The sequence below is a fragment of the Aulonocara sp. 'chitande type north' Nkhata Bay genome, linkage group LG10 (assembly GCF_057382095.1).
Source record: "Aulonocara sp. 'chitande type north' Nkhata Bay isolate Kocher_YH1m ecotype deep benthic linkage group LG10, A_spYH_male_GT1.1, whole genome shotgun sequence".
NCBI lineage: Eukaryota > Metazoa > Chordata > Actinopteri > Cichliformes > Cichlidae > Aulonocara > Aulonocara sp. 'chitande type north' Nkhata Bay.
In genome coordinates this window covers 2,997,203-3,020,144 of record NC_141353.1, presented here as the reverse complement: position 1 = coordinate 3,020,144, position 22,942 = coordinate 2,997,203, and the positions used below count along the sequence as shown (strand labels likewise).

The window sequence follows — 22,942 nt, the reverse complement described above, 5'->3', positions numbered from 1 at the left end:
CCACAGCAAACCTATGATGTCCTAAAAGTTAACACATGCTTGAAAGAATTATATCCTAACAGTAACTGAACATTTGAATTGGTTGTCCCTGGTGCTGTTACCCTCAACAAGGCCGTTGGTTAATGGCAGAGATGCTCCCCACTGCTTCCCTAGCTTGGAAGTTTGCAGCTCTTCATTGTCCCTGTGTGGGAGGGTTAAACCACAGAACTTGAGAAATTTTGAGAGAGAAGAGTTGGAGGAAAGTTTAAAGAATCACCACAGGTTATCCTGAAGTGGAACAAGAACGTGTGACTCAGATCTCATGGCAACCAATCCAGAACTTGATAAAGCGTTCATTAAAGCCAAAAATGTTTTGAGAAAAGTGTGTATTACTGAACTCAGTAGGAGTCATCCACTGAATATCATGAATATCTGTGTTTCAGACTAAAGTAACTCAGTCTGGACCAGACTTGTGGCTTGTAGGTAGATAAGAAAGCTAATGTGTCACAGAATAGATATGGATGGCTACTTTTATTGTAGTTAGCTCCGTAACTCATAATGAGAACTGACTTCTGTGGCTCCAGAAGGCTGGGAAATGACTAGAGTCTACATTAAGCTCTGATCCGCGCTTGAATTTCCATATGACCTAATATTAGGTAAATGCAGTCATATCAACATAGCATCACTTGGGAAGCGTAATGGAGCATTATCTGAGATGGTTGTTTCTTTCTCCTGATGTGCTTTTGTATGTTAGTATCAGTGGCAGTTACTAGAACTTTATTTACTCCCTACCTCTCCGTCTCAGTCTATTTGCCGTGTTTGTCCTTTCCCGCCTTAGTGATGTAACTGATTAATGTCTTCAAAGTGCACAGTATGTAGGAACTCCCTCCTCTTATGTTAGCGCTTATGTAAATGAGCATTCATATGCATCAACTAACCCACTCCACAGTGATTCTTTGCTCACCCTCCAGAGAGTTGACATCAGAGAAGGGTATCATTGGTTTTACATAGCGGCTGCGTGGCACTGAGCACATCGCTCAACATTATTCATGAGGGCAAATTGGGCGCCGGTGATTTGGGAGAGTGAGGGGACTCTGTTCTTCGATCAGTGCATCTCAGCTCAGTGCAGCGCTTCTCTTTACCGCTCATTGTGTAAGCCCCTAGGGCAACAGTGGAGAGGGTAGGGGGTGGGGTGGGTGCTTGCTTACTCACTGCCATCATGAGGCCATCCTGTTCTCCACCCTATCTCCACCCCTCCCTATCCAACCCCCATTTTCTACTCCCCCAACCACCACACTCTCCTCCCTAGGCAGCCACTGCAGAGCTTTGCCTTAATTACCTGCATCGCCTGCTATGAGCTGTCAGTGTGGCTCAGTCCTTGTTTGCCCCAGTGGAGATGCCCTAATGTCTTGATGCCCTGGTGCCCGCTGACCTGGTGCAGACCACATAGGCCACATTGTGGTTAATACCCAATCGGGCTCCAGTGTTTAAATACATTAACAGCCTTGGCTGAGCACATGTTTTTGGGCTAATAGCTCATTGAATGTGATAAAATCACAGAAGAAAGGGTGAAAATCACGCTTTTGTTGTGGGAACCAAGCAGTCAACCCGGATAATATGTCATAAATTGTAGATTTTTTTTTCTCTTTTGTTGGCATTTCATCGGGAAAAAAAGGAGCCTCCATACTCATTCAGTAAAAGTTGATTAATGATGTTTGGTTGAGGTAAATACAAGCTGCGCAAAAACCCCCTGACACATCAGTGGTCTAATGCACAGGCTAATGCATAGGCCTATTTATGCTGTGTGTTAGTGGGACCTGTATTGATCTCACATTTACTTAAATGAATTGCCTCAGTGAAGCAACCACTGACTGGCATTGGTCTGCAAGCAAATACTGAAGGAAAAATATAAACATTATTTGGTTAATATTTTTGAGATGTTATATAACTGAGAATTTTTTTAACCCCTATCTTGATTTTTAAAAGATAACTACAACTGTTTCCTGTCTGCTATTCTCTGTCATGCTGGAAGGCTAAATCAGCAACATTCCTGCCTGCATTGACTCCCTGCTGGCTCACCAGTGAACCAAGCCCATGTCAGTCTCTATGTTCATGGGCTACCAGACATTAACCCCACCTCCCACACACAGACACACACACACACACACAAGCGCACAGATCCATCTGACACGCCTGTGTGCACTCTCCGTGACCGAAGCTTGTCTGTTGCCCTTGAGCTCCGAACATAGTAGCAGAGGCTCTGCAAAGAGAAGATTGCATGAGGAGTCACCTGCAATCCATGATTAGAGTCTTCAGCAGGGCCTGCCACCAATAGGTGCTGACATCTGGGAGCGTGCCAAGCATTATTCCACACAGGAAGAGGCTAACTCAAATGGACCCCCATCCCACCCCCACCGGTTCCTGCCCCTCTTCTGAGAATTGCTAAGGAAGAACACGCGCAAAAAAAGTGAGAGTCCATCTATTATACATGCGTGGGATTCATAATTGAACAATATCACTTTTTCCTCTTTGTGATTTTGGCTCTGGGAAAAGTAATGTCAATTAAGACAACTCTGGCACAAGCTGCCATGTAGAAGCTGTTAGAGAGTATGCCTCTGTGTGTGGGCATGATGGGCGTGGGAGAGGGTTGGTGTTCCTTCAGCATGATAATGTGATGGCATGTGGGTAACGCCAGAGCCATGTTAAGGGAACAGAGAACGGATGCACTGAAGGATTTAAATAGTTTGTATAAACCTAAAAAGTGTTTTCTGACAGTTTCATGGTATAATGATTCGTGTCATTTTCGCAAGAGTGAGCCTTTGTAGATATTTACAGTAGCTTCATTTGGACTTATTCTTTTAGACTTTGTGACACAAATGACTCTGTCACCAGAAAAAGAAAATCCCACCTGGACCCCAGTGGCTGTGTGTGGGTGGAGCTGCCTGAACCACTTCCACAGTGAAATTCCAGCCACAGAATGACCAGAAACAAAACAAAACAAGACTCATTTTTTAAAACTGAAAAATCTCCCCACAGCAGACACGGCTCCTCTCCCGGTAATGACTTATTTTGATGCATTTCTCCTCTATTTTATTCTTTACCGTCAATCTGTCTTTACAGTACTTAAATAAAGCAGTAGCACCCCTTCCAATTGTGATTTTCTTTTCTTTTTAGCTAGTATTCATTTAGTTAATGTGCAATTATTAGTGTTTATGTGTCAAAATGATCCTGTTCCATGATGTTTGCTGTCTTTCAATTGCTGTTTTATATTAATTTTTAGTAATATTGATAAAAAGCCCATTAATGTGAGAGACCTATGAACAGAAAATCCAACAAGATGTGGACCAAAGTGTTGCAGACTGCAGCCATTATCTGCCAACCAGGCTGACGGCTGACTGAGTATTGATAGGGTCCACATAAATCTTTTATCTCCTGTTTCAACATTCTGCTAGCTCTTGTTTTGATCTTGCTCGTGCGGTCCCAGCGTTATCAACAGATCCTCAAAAATGTGCTTTATCCGGCTGCAAAAACAATGCGTAAGGTATCTCTGAGATGCGCATGTGTATGTGTTACGTCTTTCTATTTTATCACAGCCGTTAATAAGATTATTATTTAACGGTGGTACACACGCTTGATGACAGCCAGCAGCCTCCCACGTGCTGTCTCTTTGCTTGAAAGAAACAATTATGATAAATAGTCTTGGGCTGTTAATTTATAACTGAATATTCAATATTATGTTCCCCAAAATACAAATTGTGTTTATGTGTGGGTTCTTCTTTATTAGATATTACTCAGTGTCAGAGTAAGAGGGAATAGACTGTGAGGAGTGTCTACTTTTAACCAGATTCAGATGCATTGCTGGATGTAGGGCCCAAGTACCTTAATTATTTATAAAGTAGTTGATTTTCTTTTTCAATTTTCATGAACCGTGAGCCACAGCACAGCAGAGCATATGTGTTGTTTAATTTTCCAAATTTTTAGCTGCAAGAAAGGTCCAGTGGATAATAGTGGATAATAAATGCAGATCAGGAGGTGGCTTCATGCGTTTTGTTTTGTTTTTGCTCTGGTTTGTTGTTTTTGTACCTGTATCCTTGTGTAAAGGTGGAAAAAATCAGAATGTTGAAGGCAGGGTTAAAGTAGTGTGAAGGAGAGATGAAGGTTAGAAGAGAATGCAATCAGACAGCTGGAAAAGAAATAGATACAGAAAAAGAGACTGAAGAGGAATAAAAAAGGTAAAAACCTTCATTTCAAGGAGGTTGTGGATGACGACTAAGCTGAAGCGTGCTTTCGACCTCTGTCAGAGCATCTCTTCCACCCTTTTCTTTGCATTCTCGTCCCATCTCTGTGTACATAGCGGCCTCTGTGCCACTGTCTGAGAGCTTTCCAGCTCTCCCATCTCCCCATCCAACCCCCACCCTGACTATTTTCCTCTAAAACGTAAATGCACTCCCAGTGTATCTATCTGAAACTGTTGGGATATGGTGGGGTTTTATATCCATCAGGCTTTCTCATCTTAAAATAAACATCCAAGCAGTAACGTGTAGAGGTAGTTTGGGGGTCTTAATTTTTTTCACGTGTATGTGAAACAAAAGCAGTTGTGGGGTGAACTCTTTCTCACTCTGTCACTTCTAACAGTTATGGTAAAAGCTGGTTGTTACCACTACACCGGCCAAGGTGAATGAAAACGAATATTATTCTGATATGAAGAGAATTTAGATTCTGTCTGATTTTTTCTTACTGACCTGTCATTATGAGGTGTTTTTCAGAACTTGTGATCTATATTAAAAGTCTGGCACCCAGCTTGACCTGACAGTAGATAAAATCGAAGTACTTTTGTTGCCTGCTTTTGTTGATAGCTTCATATACTGGGCTTCCCCATAATTGTAAATATAGACACTATATTGGAAAGAAAAATCATGCAGTGTGACAGATCTAACTCTTGGATTTCCTCAGCCTTTACATTGTACAGCTTGTTGAAGATCAGGTTCAGACTGAGCTCATACATCTGTTTTGGAAGAAAATGAACTGCACGGCGGTGAAAAAGTCATCCATATAAAAGAGTCTCGCTCCCTGCTATTCATAACAGATGCTGAGATTTTATGACCATCTTGATGGCAGACTTTCCTGCTTGAGAAAACCACTGACAAGCTGTTACTCTGTGTGATTACATGGCTGTAAATTAACCCCTGAGAAGTTGTCTGTGTATCATTATAGTTGGAGAGGGCCATTCTAAATTATTTATTATGCCTCTGTCTAATGATTTTGGCCTGCTTGCAGCTTATGTACTGTGTTTATGACAGCATAGTCGAGCTCCGAGAACAACTGTTTTGAGGAAATAAAAATCATAATAATGGTAAAAGGTTTATGCTTCATAAATGAGCCATTTAATTGTTGACTGACAAGTTTAAAGGGTTAATAATATGTCACTCTATGACACTGACAAGGGTAGGGGAAAAAGCAAAGGAGAAAAAACACAAGGGACTAACCTTCAAAATAAAACAGAAATCAAAATGAAGTCAACAAGATAGCACGGCAAACGAAACACTTGAGAGTTGCCCTGGAATATAAGGGCAGTAGTGTTAAGGCAGTTTAAAAAAAAATCAAATGAACACCCTCACAATAATTGTACTGTAGTTAGATTATTTGTATAATTGCTTAGTGAGAGGTTTGAGGAGGCTCTTGTGCTGATATCATGTATTAAAGCTGAATGCTATCTGTCCAAACCTTTGGTATCTGCACAGCAAACATGAGGGGGCACTGTGGACAGACCCACACAGTGGGCAGCCCATTGTGGGCCCCAGGACCAACATGAAAATAAGGGCACATGTGGGCCCCAGATGGGCTTTAGTGGAGTAGCCTATAGAGTGGGCTGCCTACACTAAGTGGAGAGAGGAGCTCATATCTGCCCAATTATACAATACAGCCACCAATTGGTATAAAGTGTGGACCAGAATGTTGCTCAAAATAAATAAACTCCTTATTCAATTCAATTTTATTTATACAGCACCAAATCACAACAACAGTCCCCTCAAGAGGCTTTATATTGTAATGTAGACCCTACAATAATACATAAAGAGAAAAACCCAACAATCGTATGAACTCCTATGAGCAAGCACTTTGGTGACAGTGGGAAGGAAAAACTCCCTTTTAACAGCAAGAAACCTCCAGCAGAACCAGGATCAGGGAGGGGCGGGGCCATGTGCTGCGATTGGTTGGGGTGAGAGAAGAAAGACAGGATAAAGACATGCTGTGGAAGAGAGACAGAGATTAATAACAAGTATGATACAATGTAGAGAGGTCTGTTAACACATAGTGAGTGAGAAAGGTGTCTGAAGAAGAAATACTCAATGGCTATTCACAAGGAATCACCACATGGTTGATTTGGTCCCACGTGGGGCCACACATGTGGGTAGGTCCATAGTGGGTCTGACCGTATAAAACCCATATCGGGACACCAACATTCAAAACTACTGTAAGCTCTGTGTTCACACGCCCAGTTGGGGCCCACGTGGGATAAGTTTGTGTTTGCTCCACCCACACAGCCCCAAAGTTCACCTATAACTAGTCACTGTGGACCTGCATGGGCATTTTTGCCAGTTAAGGTAGGTAACATTTAAGTCTAAACATAGCCAAGCTGGCAATCAATAAAGTCTCCCACAGCTGAACTGTGTATCATGGTGACTCTACCCTCTCTTGCCACCTCATGGAAAAAGAAACTACAGTCTTGTAGCTGTCGACAACTGCAGCCATTCTCTTTTCGACACCTCCAGGCCCGGCCCTCTGAGTACTGTATGTGTGAAGTGAGTGCAGCTAGAAATGTGCAGAAACATGTGTACGCCACACTGTTTGTTTGTTGTTACAGGTTGAACGACCAGTGGGTGGAAGTAGCCGGTGACTTGAGAACGCTCATTAGGAATTTATGAAGCGCTAAAATGTTTGGTCTCTGGGGAGGGGGGATTGGCAGCCGTCGCACAAGCATGCTGGGGACAGGAGGAGGTAGACCGCATTAGCAGAGAGCAGACATACAGTAGAGATGCAATATTTACAAAGGGTGACTGACAGAGGCTGCTCATGCGACAGCTCTGCAGGACTGCTGATCACTCTCTGTTCACTCGCTCTGTGTGCAGTGAGGAATTATCACTTCCAAGTTTGTATATGTGCAATTTTTTTATTTAGTTTGGAGATGCAGATAGCAGAGCTGATTACAGTAACACATTGTAGGCAATACTCGTTTCTACAGCACAAAGAAGCATGTGGGCAGCATTTCAGCAAGCTTCATCACATCTACAGTCTTTGCCGTTATCATCCTTGTACATTCTGGTAAAAATATGAATTCCATTACATGTAACGGCGCATGCATACAGGAAGTGGCTGCAAGCAGCATAGCAACCAGAGACCACAGAATATCAGTGACCTTCAGTGACGTTGAGTGAAAGAACCACTTACAATATTGCATATTTCAATAAAAGATCCTCAGTCACACTTTTGTGAAAATTAAGGTGAGCTGAACAGTCAGCTTAAAAGCACTGCATGACAACCAGTCATTTTAAATGTGCATGGGCCATGACCCTTATATCATATTAATGAAGAAACTTTTGTCATTAACTTCATAGGTGGTACCCTCCATGGACCCTGGTGACACTGTCACAATAGATCTAGTAGAGTCCTTTTCAATGCATTGCACATTACAGAGGCAGCATCCAATAAATATGTGTTTCAGCTATGTTTAAAAGACATTAAAGACAGCAGTGTTCACGTTTGCTTAAAACTTTCTTTAAGTTTTAGTTGAAAAAGTGAAAGAGTAAATGAGTAAAGTATTATTTTTGAAGCAAACTAAGCCCGGATGTGTCTTCCATCTGAATTTAGACGTAATGTAACATATTTTTAAACCAAGAGCTTTAACCTGAAAAACAGTGTCAATGGACGCTTGGTGCTTGGTGGGATATTCACCTGTCTGATAGACAAACAAGTTTCATGAGCATCTCTAAATTTGAATTGAAACATAAAGCAAACTGATGTTTACCTTTGTGTTTGTGAATGAATGCTGCTAACCAGAGGTGTGGACTCGAGTCACATGACTTGGACTCGAGTCAGACTCGAGTCATTAATTTTATGACTTTAGACTTGACTTGAAAAAATGTTCTAAGACTTGTGACTTGACTTGGACTTTTACACCAATGACTTGGGACTTGAATTGGACTTGAACCGGTTTACTTGAAAAGACTTGATATTTTACCCCAAATATAAAATTTAACACGCATATTATATAGAGATTGAAAATGTGACGTCATTCACGGGTAGAACCGCAAAGGATTCTGGGAACTCGTGGCAAGAGGTACTAGCGCACGCAGGCTTTCAATTGAAATCACAGCGATAAAAAGAAACACAAAAATGTCAAGAAGCCGTTGTATTATTAACTGCAATAGCCGGTCACATGACAGCCACGGGCAGCCGACGGGTAAAGAGATCGGTTGTTATCGGATTACGTCGTTGAAGAGAAATTGTTCGAGCCATGTTTCCGAAGTAACAAAGACGCGATGGATGGCCTGGATTGCAGCCATTCAAAGATCAAATATAACGTCCCAGAACACTCCAGCTCACAGGTTAGTCTGCTCCAAGCATTTACACGAAGGTCAGTGTTTTTTAGTACTTAATACGTCATTTTCATAACATAATTGGTGATATAGGTTACAAGCAAGTCTGGCGCTGAACAGAAATTGTCGCGCTATGCTCCTTTGTTTATTGTGCATAAATAGTGAATTGTCCTGACACAATATTGCGTTTCGCTTCTGTTATTATGGTACATTGACAAAAACATATACTTTTATTCACAGGATAAAACAGTTGTTTTGTATCACTAATTGCCCAGTACGATTACAGCATACAGTATTATTGTCACTGCTACATTTCTGTGATGCTACCAGAAATTATTTCCACTACTAATTAATTACCGTTGAGCTCAAAGGTCCTATTAATAAACGGTTAATGAATGTGTATTTATGATGACGATTTGTGAGACTGGTAAACTTATGATACGTACGATGGTCTTTACTTTCTACACGGTGCATTTCAAGGTCCTGCACCCATCCGTCGGTAAACTGTACCTGGGCTTGTTGCAGTGACCTGAAGTTACTAAACTTCATGAGTGTATGCACTCACTCCAAGAACCGTATGATTATAAATATGCATATAAATATGCTACGATGAGATAGCTGACTTCATCTAACTAGCAAATGTTGTCCAGGCTACGTTGGTGATGCAGTTTTTTTTAATGTGTATGATATTTTTGTCATGCGGTTTTAAAGCCGGTCCTACAACCGCATCCAAGAATAACATGCAGCGTATCTCAGAACTGTCGGTGAAAATTATTCTTGGAGCTAGGTTTAATTGAGCTGCATTTTAAAGAGGTGCAATTTCACAATTTGTGTATATTTTCTAAGTTCACTATTTTGTCATGTGTTGAGAAAAACACAGATTTTAAAATTACATGGTCTAATATTTACATTTAGCATATAACTGCAACATTATTTTTTCGTTGTTTTTTTTTTTTAAAGACTCGAAAGGACTTGAAATTCAAAATTTCAGACTTGTGACTTGACTCGGACTTTTACACCAGTGACTTGAGACTCGACTCTGACTTGCCTGACATTACTTGAGACTTGACTTGAGACTTGACTTGAGACTTGAGGATAAAGACTTGAGACTTACTTGAGACTTGCAAAACAATGACTTGGTCCCACCTCTGCTGCTAACTCAGCTCAATTAGGACTGATCAAAACCAGTAGAAATAAAACACATATAAAAACAATTATGTGATTATGATGAGCAGCACTCATTTTAATGTCTTTTACCTATGTTTCTAATGGCGATCTATATAATTATGACGCATCTTCTCTTTTGCCTTGGCATCATTTCCTGTAAGACACAACACTGTTGTTGAATCTCATCTATTGGTGATGAATCTCTTAAATAAATATTACCGCTGAAGGTTATGCAATTTCCTCGGGGAGAGAAAATCGTATAAAAGGAACTACAGTAAGTGACAACTGTGATACATATGGAGTGTTTGTAGATTTATAGAAACATGTTACAAACACACATCATGACTTTATTTTGCACTGGATGTACTAAACGAGTTCTGCTGTCTTACTTGGGTTCCAGCCAATAAACATATCCTGGCTGCATGCCGACAGTGTGGGTTGTCCATTACAGCACAGAGCTGCATTGTCAGTTTTTATCCACAGCGGTAACTTACTGCTGGGGAAGTGCATCACATTACATTGACTTGCTTCATTAGTTAAGATGACTAGAAAACATCTTCTGTTGCACACATGACAAATTCACAGCTTACCAGCTGGTGCATGTATTTTGGCAATATCCAAATGGTAGTCACCGAAACGTATTCTCAGTGAGTGCTTGATGCCACAGCAGTAATATGCTATATCGTTGTTGTAATGATGAATAATTTATTTTTAAAATGCAAAATTAAATATTGCTGTAATGGCTTTTAGATCTATTGTAAAATGTAGGCACAAATGTGTTTGTCAAGAGAAAACGTATGGATATTTCCCTATGAGGGTTAAAATACAAGTTCCCATTTAGAGTTTCCAATTAATAATTAGTTAAGCTGAAAGTGCTGAGTTTTTTTATTTAAAAAAATAGCCTGTAATGGCTTTTTAAAAACATACATTCACTGTGATTACAAAGAAACAAATTCGTCAGAGCTCAAAGAAATTCAGTAGCATAGGTCCTTAGCTTGGAGTTTGTTCTCCTCATGTTTCGTGGGTTCTCTCAGGGTACCTCCCCCAGTCCAAAGACATGCAGTTAGTGGGGATAGATTAATTGGAAACTCTAAAACTAAGTGCCCACAGGTGTGAATGTGTCTGTGTGTGGCGACCTGTCCAGGGTGTACCCTGCCTCTTGCCCCAAGACAGCTGGGATAGGTTCCAGCCCCCCCGCGACCCTGAAAAGGATAAGCGGCAGAGGATAGATGGATGCAGGTCCTTCGCTTAATCACCTCACTTTGGTGTGGTATTGCAGACAATGCATAATATCAGAAGGTGTTAAATTGAGCATAGTCATTGTCTTGATGTGTTCCATTTTTGTGACGCCAATCCATCCTGGTGAAAACACGATCAGACCCTTTGGTGAATACGTTGTGGGCCGCAGGCCTTTCTTCTGACCGCACCTTTTAGAAGAATTTTGTTTCTATTTCTCGGTGAGCGATTTAAAAAAAGTATTTTCTTAACAATAATGAAAGTTACTGAACTGACTCTGGTATGGATAGACGCACTTTGTCTGTAGGCAGGTCTGGCTTTCTCTGCAGCTCTGTAGTTTCACATCTACTACTACTCTCTGGGGCCTTGCTGCAGTGTCTCTTCATAGACAACAAGAAACACACTCCTGCCACCTCTTATCACTGCAGCGAGGACAAACACAGCAGCCAGCCTGTGAAAAACACACTTGGCCTAAATTAAAGAAAAAAATCAAATGCAGTAGAGCACTAATATGTAAATATGGTTGTTCTCTCACAGATCTTTGAACGGGTCCTTTCTTGGTAGTTATTAAAGGATTCGCCGTGCCGTGTCTGACGTGGTTTTCTGATCTCATTTCTCTCTGCAGTTTTCGGTGAAGATCTACGTTCCAGCTTATATTTTGTCAATGCATCTGTGCAAGAGGTAGTGTTTGCCAGCACCACAGGGACATCGGTGCCCTGTCCCGCCGCAGGTGTGCCTCCTGTCTCACTGCGCTGGTACCTGGCCACCGGCGAGGAGATCTATGATGTGCCAGGGATCCGTCATGTGCACCCCAATGGCACCCTTCAGATCTTCCAGATCCCCCCTTCCAGCTTCAGCAAACTCATCCATGACAATACCTACTATTGCACAGCGGAGAACCCCTCAGGGAGAATCAGGAGCCAAGATGTTCACATTAAGGCTGGTCAGTTTCTCTGCTCGTCACTCTGTTTTGTTTTCCATTGGGTCGTCACATCGCAAATCAGCAAACTTTTAGAACAATTTATGCTCCGATTTGGATACAGATTGGTCAAAAGTTTAAACATATACAATAAGTGCTGTGACATTTTAAGTTGACATATCAAATACTTTTCAAGATAATTTTTTTTTGAAAAATGGTCTGTCAACCCACTTTCAGGTCATTTTTCATACAATGGAATCTAATATTTAAACATGAGTATATCAAAAACTAATAAAGATAAAAGCCTGAATTTCTATTTTTCTAACTATAATTTGGTGCTTATGTTAACAAAAGTCTAATAACTAGATATTTAAAATATGAAAAACTGTCCATCACTGCTTCATATTCCCATATTTGAGAAATCAAAAAACTTCACATAGTTCAGTTCAGTTCTTTTTTATTTCAAACATATACATTCACCAACGTTTCATAAACATAGAAAAAGACTAGTGACAATGTCTGAATAGTATATAATTATATCTCACAATTATGCAAAAATAAAACAGAATCTTAAAATTCTTAGTCACAAAAAATAAAGAAAATTATATTTTCATTCAACTTTTATATAAAGTAAAATCCCAAAAGAACAAAATTCAGATTCCAGTTTCCAGATGATACTCAGTTATAAGTAGAAATCAATTCTTTTGAATGTTGCGAGGTAGTTTCACTGATCAGGCCATGTGGACGTGCCAATTTGATCTTGCAAGACTACCCATGTGAATGAAAAAAGCATTTTCCTCAGTACTGTGAATAAGAATTTCTTGTTGAAAGGCATTCTACATGCTTTATTTTGCATTATTGTGAAATACAGCTATATAACTTTCAAAAAATGTCCATTTTTTTATTAGTGTGTTTTCAAATATTAGACTTTACAGGATGAAGTATATTTGAGGTTGAAGTATCTGTCACCAAATACAGATCCTGATTCAGTTTAATGGTAAGAAAGACCAGTTAAAATATCAGGATTTTATATTTAATAGCTTTTTGCTCAAACATTGCTTCAGATTTCAATGTGCCATAAAAGGCCTGAAAGCTAGTTGGCTTTTTAAACATCTATATATATATATATATAGATATATATATATATATATATATATATATATATATATATCTACACACATATATTTGTGTGTATATCAAAAATATTTGATATATGAAGCTAAAATTTTATAGCAATCATTGTAAAAAAAAACTCGAGCAGGAGGCCCGTGTTAATTTGGTCCCATTTTATATTAAAACCTGTCTGTCCTCCCCTCCTAGTCCTACGAGAGCCCTACACTGTCCGGGTGGAGGACCAGAAAGCCATGAGAGGCAATGTGGCGGTCTTCAAGTGTATTATACCTGCCTCAGTGGAGGCCTACATCACTGTTGTGTCCTGGGAGAAAGACACTGTGTCAATCACCCCTGAAGGTAAGTCATGGCATTTTTCTTCACTACAGTGACTCCTGCATCAAAAGTTGGCGGCAGTGTTTGGTGACTGATGTGGACCTTGTTTGCCTTTTTGCTGCATTGTTCTTGTACAGTTGCCTTCTCATCTTGTTTTGAGAAATTAGGAGAGATTTGCATATTAGTAAACTGGAGTGAAAAAGTGGTGTGGTGGCTATTTTTGGTACTGACAGAATGATGTAATATGCTTTCTTGATATACTAGGAAACACACAGTGGTAGAACTCTGTTTAGTTTGCAGAAAAGAGATTTTATTTGGGAGCATTTCTACAGGTGCAGGTACATGCAGTGAGATAAAGCTTCACAGTTTCATTGATAATGAATACACTGTAGTAGAAAGGACTATTTGTCCTGGCCAAATGCTGATTACAAGTGTTGTTTGTCAAAAGAAGAAGAGAGGCTTGTGCGCCATCTCAGGCCTAGCTTATCCTAGCTAGCCGGAGTCATTCAGTGTATGTGCACGTCTGTATTTCCACATCTGTCTGACCCAATGACAGTTAGGTCCCGCTCTTCTTCCTCTGCCCGGTCTTCCACAAGAGCGCAGACTGCCAGCCATGTCACTTAGTCTCAGTGTATTGACCCATTTCTCTGGCTGATAGGAAGCACTGCAGTGCCCCGATCATTCAAATCACTTAAATGGAACACTCGCCTCCGTGATTGTTTCCCAGCCCTGGGGGGCAAATTCACTTTATGTGGGGCATTTAGCAAACTCAATAGGCAGGAGCTAATGCTATTTTGCGTTTGGATGCAGGGCAAACGCCGGCTAGTAGCTGCTTTTTTGTTGATGTTTCACATTTGAGGCAAAATCGTTCATGTTGAAATCTATAGCAATCTCTTAATTGTCCATAAATGGATTTGCCGCAGGCATGTTTTTCAGACACAGGCATATATTCCTGTACTGCAGTCTTTGTCATTGAAATGCATCGCATCTGGACCTTTTAAACTTATCGCCACACTGTCGCATTGTGTGAAGGGAACCACGTTTTTTCACACACCCCCGATCCTCGAGGACCTTTTCCACTGGTTATCTTTACAGAGAAAAGTCTTTGCGCTGAAAACACAAAGTGTTTATCTTGAGCCGTAAAAATCGGCCCATCTGTAGCCGTCAGCCATGTAAACGCTGTCAGAAAAAATCATCCAGCCACCAATCCACTGCTCTTCTCAATGCTAAATAATGGATGACGGAAGCCTATGAATCCATGAGCAAATGGTCTTTATTCACATCTCAGTGCACACATCCTACTGACGCACCGTCCATTCCCCTTATCCTCTGCTGCACACATTTTAACTGTGCTTTGTGCGTGTGCGTGCCTAAGTCTATATTCACACTAACTGACAACTCAACTCAAGATGGCTTGACCCCCTACATCCCGATGACCAACCTTCAGTGTTTAAATATTTCATGACTAAAAATAATATTGACACTTGAAACAAAAAACTTTGTGAAATGTAGCTTTTCTGTCTCTGGTATGAATAATTGACTGCGGCTCTCTCAGTGTGGAAGGTGTAGCGTGGTGTGCAGACAGGCCTTCTGCGAGTCTCACTGGACCGAGCCTTGTCGAGTTGTTGCAGTGTACACTAACAAAGCACCACTTTAAAAACCCTGGTGTCCATTAGAAAAGAATGGAAAATTATAATGCATTCAGCCAGGACATCCAGTAAAAGCAACAATGCGCTGTCGTTGTCTGATATAGTGCTTATATAGTGGGCTGCTGCTTCAGAAAACATGCTTTTTATGCTCCAGTATTTTTGGTCTCTTACAGCTTTGTTTTACTGAAAGAACAAAGATAATGCTTTGCAGTGAGGTGGAACAACAGATAGTTAAGAGTTGATTCGTGGCCAAAATTGAAAGGACGAGTGATTACAGCAGGAAAACACAGCTTAGGTGTTCCACACATGTGGATAACATGACCATTGAGCAGCTCAGTTTTGTCTAAAAGAAATCTAAAGAGATTTTACTGATGACTTTAAAGCCCACACTGAGCTTGCACCGTGGTATATCCGCCTGAGGCCCAGCCTATTCATTTTTGTCCTCTGTAATGGACATTTGTTTTGGTCTATATCTTTTGACTTATTTGAGTTACCTTCTAAGTCCTGATGTGCTCAATAGAGGACATGCTGGCCTTTCCAATGATATCCCATGTGTGTGGGTGGCCTATTTCCAGGAAATCACAAGAAAAGTTAAACTGAAAGATGCTTTTTCCTCAGTTCTCAGGAGGATATCTCGGGTCTTCTGACATAGTACATGCCCATTGGTAACCTAGCAGGTCCTCGGCTGAGGTTCTGATCAGAACCCATTCTCTGTAAGGAGACGAGCTCCTCCTTGGCAGGCTCCTTTTTTAAATCTCTCATAAAGACAGAACTTTATAAACAGGCTTTTTCAGTTCTTCCACTTTAAGTTATTTTTATGTTGGCTTTTATAAAGTTTTATCATTTCTTCCTAATGATTATTTTTATTTACTTTAAATTTGTTTGTAATTTACCTGTGTTTAGATTTTCAATTTTGTCTTCCTTGCTAGCGTTGTTTTACCTTTACCTTTTCTTGAATGTTTTATTGCTGCTGGTTTTCCTTCTCATCGTATGAAGCACCTTTTAATTTTATTTTCAAAAGTATCTACGTAAAGATTCTTCTTCTCTGTCTTTTTATTATTATTATTATTATTATTATTATTATTATTATTACATTGCTGTTGTCGTTTTAAGAGTATTTACTGTTTAAAGAGGAGAGAGGAGGGAGAACTGGTTTTACTGTTTTTCTATTACATGATAGAGTATCGAATATTGAATATTAAGGCTCTTGAAAAACACTGTGTTTGGTCACTAAGTCATAAACCTGCCTAACTGATGGGAAAAAAATCTTCACTTATTTTAACATAGTGTAGATATACCTAGTATGTTTGCTCCCATTGTAACATATTTTGCTTCATGGACATGAAATATCATCACATGTTAACCAGGTGTATCCAACCAAAGCCCATAAAACAAGCGCACATTCAGGTCATCACATTATGTAAACTGCTGCCGACTGCTTGACCAACAGAGCTAATCACTGTCAGGATTCAAACAGTCCTCAAAAGTCACTGCCCAAAGCAGAGGATTTAAAAGGTCCGTTACAAACAGGAAGGAAAAACCGGCTGCTGTAAAATATGTGTTGTGCATATTTTACAGCAGCCTGTAAGCTGAAACAATGATTGAACTAGAGAGATAACCAACTTCATTATTATTAAATGACATATTGTGTTTATTTATATTTCTGGACTTTTTTACATTGTAGTAATAGAGTTTAAGCTCAGACTGATTTCCCGTCACGGTCACCTCCTGTGGCGATGGCAGCAGCTGAATTTCTGCTATGAAGATTATAACTATAAATACTACTACTAGTACTACTACTACCACTAAACTATAAATGGGGGATTGCCAAATCAAACACGTGGCTCAAAAGTGGGGTTTCCATACTGGATCAGTTGAGGTCCTAGTTAACAATGGCCGCCTCCAATGCTACTACCAACAGGGTGCTGGTTGCACTGTGCTACTCTTCGCCAAAGATAAAGGAAGGGGAAGGTGTGCTAGGAGGCAGTGAGAGAGAAGTGGGCAAAAGTGTAGACTAGTAAAGTCACGAGTCCTAGCTGATATGATGCAGAGAAGGAAGGTAGATAAAGTATATTTTGTGTTCAGGAGACGAAACAAGACCAAGGGCATTGGAGGTGAAATTTTCTATTATATTGTAGATAGGAAGTAAAATGAACTAGTGGCAATTTTGAAGAACATTTGAAGAGTGTTGTGGAGGCGAAGAAGGTGACTGGGGCAAACTTCAGTGGGCAGGTAGGTGAAGGGGACAGAGGAAGCAAGGAGGTGTTGGCTAGGTAAGATGTTAAAGAGAGGAATGTGGACGGCCAGATGGTAGTGGATTTTGCTAAAAGGACAGAAATAGCTGTGGTGTGGACTATGAACTTGTAAGAGATATTAAGAGTGGAAAGGTCCGGATGACATTCCTGTGGAAGTATGGATAATCCTAAGACAGAGAAAGGTAGACTTGTTGACAGGATTGCTTCACACAATCATGGAGAATGAGAGGATGCCTGAGGAATGGAGAAGTGATTCAGTACCAATATTTCAGAACTATGTCCAGATCTGTAGTAACTGCAAAGGGTTAACATTGATGAGTCATACCATGAAGCCATGGGAAAGACTTGTTGAACCTTGGTTAAACAGAGAGGTGACAGTCACTGAGTAGCAGTATGGCTTCATGCCGAGAAAGAGCGCTACAGATGTGATGTTTGCCATGATGGAGAAGTATAGATCAGAAGAGGCTCCTTGTGTCTTTAAGAAATCACATAATAGGAAGGCTAGTGTAGGACATGTATGAGAACATAAGGGAGTGGTGAGTTGTGCAGTAGGAATGAGATATCAGTTCAAGATGGGGGTGGGACTACATCAGGGAGCTCTGACCCCCTTCTTATTTGCAGTGGTGATGGACAGGCTGACAGATGAGGTCAGGCAGGAGTCTCCATGGAGTTATCATGTTTGCGAGTGACAGTAGGGAGCAAGTGGAAGGAAGCCTGGAAAGGTGGAGGTATGAACTGGAGAGAAGAACAATGAAACTCACTAGAAGTAAGACAGAAGGGACTCAGTTTGAGCAGTTTGGAGACAAAGTCAGAGGAAAGGTTGAGAAGGTTTGAACACGTGTAGAGGAGGGACAGAGGATGTTGAATGTTGGGGCGATCGTGGCTCAAGAGTTGGGCGTTCGTCTTGTAATCGGAAGGTTGCCGGTTCGAGCCCTGGCTCCGACAGTCTCAGCCGTTGTGTCCTTGGGCGAGACACTTCACCCGTTGGCTACTGGTGGTGGTCAGAGGGCCCGGTGGCGCCAGTGTCCGGCAGCCTCGCCTCTGTCGCCTCTGGCTGTGGCTACAATGTAGCTGCCATCACCAGTGTGTGAATGTGTGTGTGAATGGGTGGATGATTGTGTATAGTGTAAAGCGCTTTGGGGTCCTAGGACCAAGTAAAGCGCTATACAAATACAGACCATTTGAATATGGAGCTGCCAGGCAGGAGGAAAAGAGGGAGACCTCGGAGGTTTATGGATGTGGGGATGGAGGAGTTACAGAGAGTTGTGTGAGGATGATACAGTGAAATGGAGGCAGATGCTGTGGTGACCTCTACAAGGAGGAGCCAAAAGATTAATAATATATCCACTCATTAAAGTTAAGTGTATCTATCCCAACACGCATAGACACATACGAGCACATATTTGTACATTTGTACATGTACATTGCATATACTTTATGTATGTTTATACATACATAAAATATATATGCAAGCATTAATGTGAACTGTTGCCAAAAGGTTATGAAAACCTCTAAAAATGTGTTTTCATCAGATGTTTAAAATAATCCAGAGATTCAGCTGTTCTGATGGGAGGTTGTTTCAAAGTTTAGGTACTCAAATGTCAAAAGCATGGCTGCCTGAGGATTTAAAATAAAAGTGTAGAAGAGCTGAAAGGCCCTGATCAGATTATTGCTGAGACCAACTGCTGGAATAACATCTCGGCAGCCTGGCTGCTGCATTCAGGACCAATTGAAGGGAAGCCAGCAAGAACTAAGTAGTGCACGTGAAAAAGTGAGTTGTAGTAATCTAAAGGGCAAAAGATTAGAGTGTGTACTAAAAGTTGTAGTTAAGTGGCAGATGGGCTTGATTTATGTGTTTTTTTTAGTTGAAAGTAACAAGACTGGGTGACTGAGAGATTCACGCTGCCTGTGGGAGGTCATTGTAGGAGCTGGCCTCCTTAACGATACACGCAAGGATAAGGGCAGGGTGAAATGGACCCACTGACTATAATTGTATGCTTACATACTGCATACATTCACACACACATATACAAAGAAATAAAAGAAATATATGGGGTTTTTTTAAAAATGGATTCCAAAGATATAACAGTCATGGACAAGCTGGCATAACAAAAGCAAGAGCATTCATTCATATATCACCACAGCTGCAAACTTCAGCACAGCTCGGTATATCTGGAAGTTGTGGTTCATACCTGCTATACACAAATGTGCTTCCTGCAGGGTTACTTTAGGGCGTCTGTAGCATTTCTGGCTGCAGCTGTGTTGCTGTGCAGGGCTGTTCCCCAGGTGCAGCTTGTGCTGCAGTCACTGAGGAGGCCTTGTAGTCATTCGCCTTGGCCTGGCGCTGCCTGCTCTGCATTCAGCACCAGTAAGGCTGCGAGGGGGCCGACCCCCCAGCGCTACACTGCAGACACTCACATACACATACAAACACACACGCACTCAAACAGGGGCTTGTTTTCATTCAGTGCACGAGCTAAACACGAGGCCCGTCGGCTTTCACACAGATTCTCTTTGCTCTGCGTAGCCTTTTCTTATTTCTCCTGCAGTTCCTTTTTTTGTTCTCTTGCTCCCTCTTTACACTATTTCTGTCACTTTCTCCTACACATATAGAGGACCTGTACCCTTCACCGTAGTCATTTATTTTACAAATGAACTAATAGTGCTAGATTACACCAGTGATATCTCACACTTTGCAGCGTAGTACTGCTGGTTTTGGTAGCGTGTAGAGACAGTTGTTTTTTTAGGAGATTACAGATTGCTCTAACACATGCATGCAGTCTGTCTATATGCTGAGCCTTCTTGTGCATTTCACAGCTTCTTTCATGTTTGTTGACATTTGGGATGTGTGTTTGAGTTATTTCTGCAGCCAGCCTCGATCCCTGCAGCCATTGCCGGGAGGGAGAGGAGCCAGCCACACTATTTCAGTTTAATTGGCTGTGTATAATGGGCCTTTGAAGTAAATATCAAGAGTTGCAATCAAAAGGCTGCTGGACGTCATCATGCATTGCCACAGTCCCTACTGTTTCCTCTCCACCAGTCCTGCATTTACAAAGCTACAAAGTGAGAAGTTTAGGGTTGCATTGTTGATCTGAGCTGAACTGTGCGTTTCCAAGGTAGTTGTGTAACTAGTGAGACACTGAGTCACCCTGAGATGTCCTTGGAGGCAGATGTGTTGTGCCGCACAGGTTAAAAGGTTAACAGATCATGTAAATGTTTCATTAAAGTGCACATGCATGATAGTTTAATTGAAGGTTATGTTTGAACATATAATATTAAGATAATCCCCCGTTCCTGCTTCACAGCTTCAGTGTAGCCCCAGTGTAAACATTTGAGTAGCGGGTCGGATTGGAGTTAATCCTTCACCATATACTGTGGGTTGTAGCCTGCAGGTAGTGTGCTAACATGAACAGCTTTTCTTTGGAGCTGCCTTGCAGCTTCGCCCTTTTCTCAGGGCATGTAGGAAGTGCAGCCACTGGCAAAGCACAAACCTGAGCTAGGGACCAGGTAGGTCGGGTTATGGTTTCACCAGCCTCTGTGCAGTAAAGATGTAGAGGGAGGGGAGGAGGGAAGGAAGTGAGGATAACACTCTCTCTCTCTCACGCTGTCTCTCCCTTTCCCTGCCTCACTCTGTCGACAGGCAGGGTTGGGAGGCCGACGTGTGACGGGCTGGATGTAGTCTTTTTCCAGCATTCGTCTTTCTGTCTGCCCATGATTGGCTGGAGTATTGTTATTCACACAGAAAAATGGGTCAGGTGGCCTGTGGAAAATGGAGTGTTTGCATGGACGGATGGACAGACAGCACAAATACACACATGCATACCTACGCATGCAACCCACACAGAGCAGGATTATACTCAGCCGTGGCGCAGCGCTGCCAGATAAATAACAGATAAATGAAAATAAATCCAGGTTATGTGGCGAGCGTCTCTCGTGCCGAATTCACTGTGTCCTCTCACACAAGCTGCGAGCTGGTTCTCTCCTCACACCCAGTGGCAGGGGCTTAGCGAGATAAATAAAGGGATGCACCGAAGGAAAAAAAGAAAGCTGGGAAGAAAATCAATACCTGTGTGCATGAAGCTGGCTGCAGCTGCCACAAAGCATTATGGGAACATGACGGGTAGATACACTTAGGCTGGGCAGTGTGCAGGCAGCATGATAAGCTTTAAGGGGAAAAAAAAGCACGCAAACCTTTTGGGCATCAAAACAAGATGTACATAGATAGCGACAAAGATGGATTGTCTGAAATCCCGTTACGGTATCATGAATGGAAAAATAAATGCAAAGAATAATGATTAGAGTTCATGAATTTGAGTGTGACAGAATGACTGCTCACAGTAAATATGTGGATATGTGGTAGAAAATATTAATATCTATATGAGCTTTGCAAAAAAGGTGCTACTGGACCAGAATATAAAAAGTAGTCACATTTATTTATTTAGAATTATTATTATGACTTTTTAGGACAACCCTTATACTGTACTGCCTAATAAGGCTTGTTTGGCAGCTGAACTCACAGTTACAATGTAGGTAGGAAACATGAGTGTATCTGCATGCTAACACTCTGTGTGCTTACTCCAAGTCTTTCCGCACACAGCCTGCTGCTCCGGTCTCAGCCTGAGACTGACAGAGATATTAATTAAATTGGCTGATGCCCTTTCTCTCTCTTCGCTGCTCTGGCACCGCAATGATCACACTCCCACCTCCGTACTGTGCTGTTTGCTCACCAATAACCGCAATTTGTTCTTTATTAAACTCTCGGGGCAGGGAACAATTAGGGTGTGAGCTGGAGGTGGTGGCATATCTGTGTGTGTGTGTGCGTCTGTGCGTGCACGCATGTGTAGATTTGAGCACAGGCTGGCTGGAAGAGGAGGGTCGAGGTACTAAACACTGCTTAATCTTTGATAAACAGTGAGGACTGCTTTGTGCTGCTGCAGTTTGCCACATCTTCTCCAGGCTCCTCAGCGCTGTGCAGGGCTAGCTCAAGGCTGTCGCCTCCACAGCTCCTGGACCTGGATGGGAGCCAGGTCATGCATGGCTCCCTGCCAGGATACAGATTAGCTATAAGTGCAACATGAGCTAATGGTGGAAGGAGTCGCCAATTAATTGGCACTCAGACATTCTTTGGATTGTGTGGACTTGGAGTTGAGTCTTATCAATAGATCATAGAGTTTGGTATGGCAGACTGATAAATTCCCATGTCACATAATGGGGAAAAAAGATATATTATGTGGGTACATAGATGTCAAACTATTTAAATCTCAAGATATACTTAAGGCCCAGACCTGAAATCTTTTGTGTACTTGCCTCCACTCTTCCCGTGATGATGGGAAGAACTAGAATGTGACAGAATGATGCAGATGCAATGGACATCCTCCCCAATTCTGCACAACATAAGATTGTCAGAACCTTACATAGTGCAGAGGTGTTATTTAGGGACAGTAATTGGCGGCCTTTAACAACAGAAAAGATCAGACTGAGGCAATGCACGACAACAAAGCAAACAGCAAGATCCCAGGAAAATGTGCTGAGTGCTCTGTCAGTTCGGACAAAAAGAAAGGAAAAAGAAAGGTGATCCCCGCCCCCAGCCTGTGAACCATGTTTAACTCAGCTGTGCTTTTACGTCAGAGAAAATTCAGAGAAAAACAAAAATGATTTTCAGGGAAGACCTTTGACTGGTGACAGAGGCCGCTTCAA

General features: G+C 41.5%; 1 protein-coding gene across 2 annotated transcripts in view; it reads left to right on the top strand.

Annotated features, from left to right (window-relative positions):
* dscama (Down syndrome cell adhesion molecule a) overlaps positions 1 to 22,942 on the top strand; it is a 116,636-nt gene that overhangs the window by 14,522 nt on the left and 79,172 nt on the right. For both annotated transcript variants that reach the window (XM_086307814.1, XM_086307813.1), the window contains exons 2-3: positions 11,602 to 11,919; positions 13,216 to 13,365. In XM_086307814.1, the coding sequence (XP_086163940.1) occupies positions 11,602 to 11,919; positions 13,216 to 13,365 (468 nt within the window). The remainder of the gene's footprint in view (positions 1 to 11,601; positions 11,920 to 13,215; positions 13,366 to 22,942) is intronic.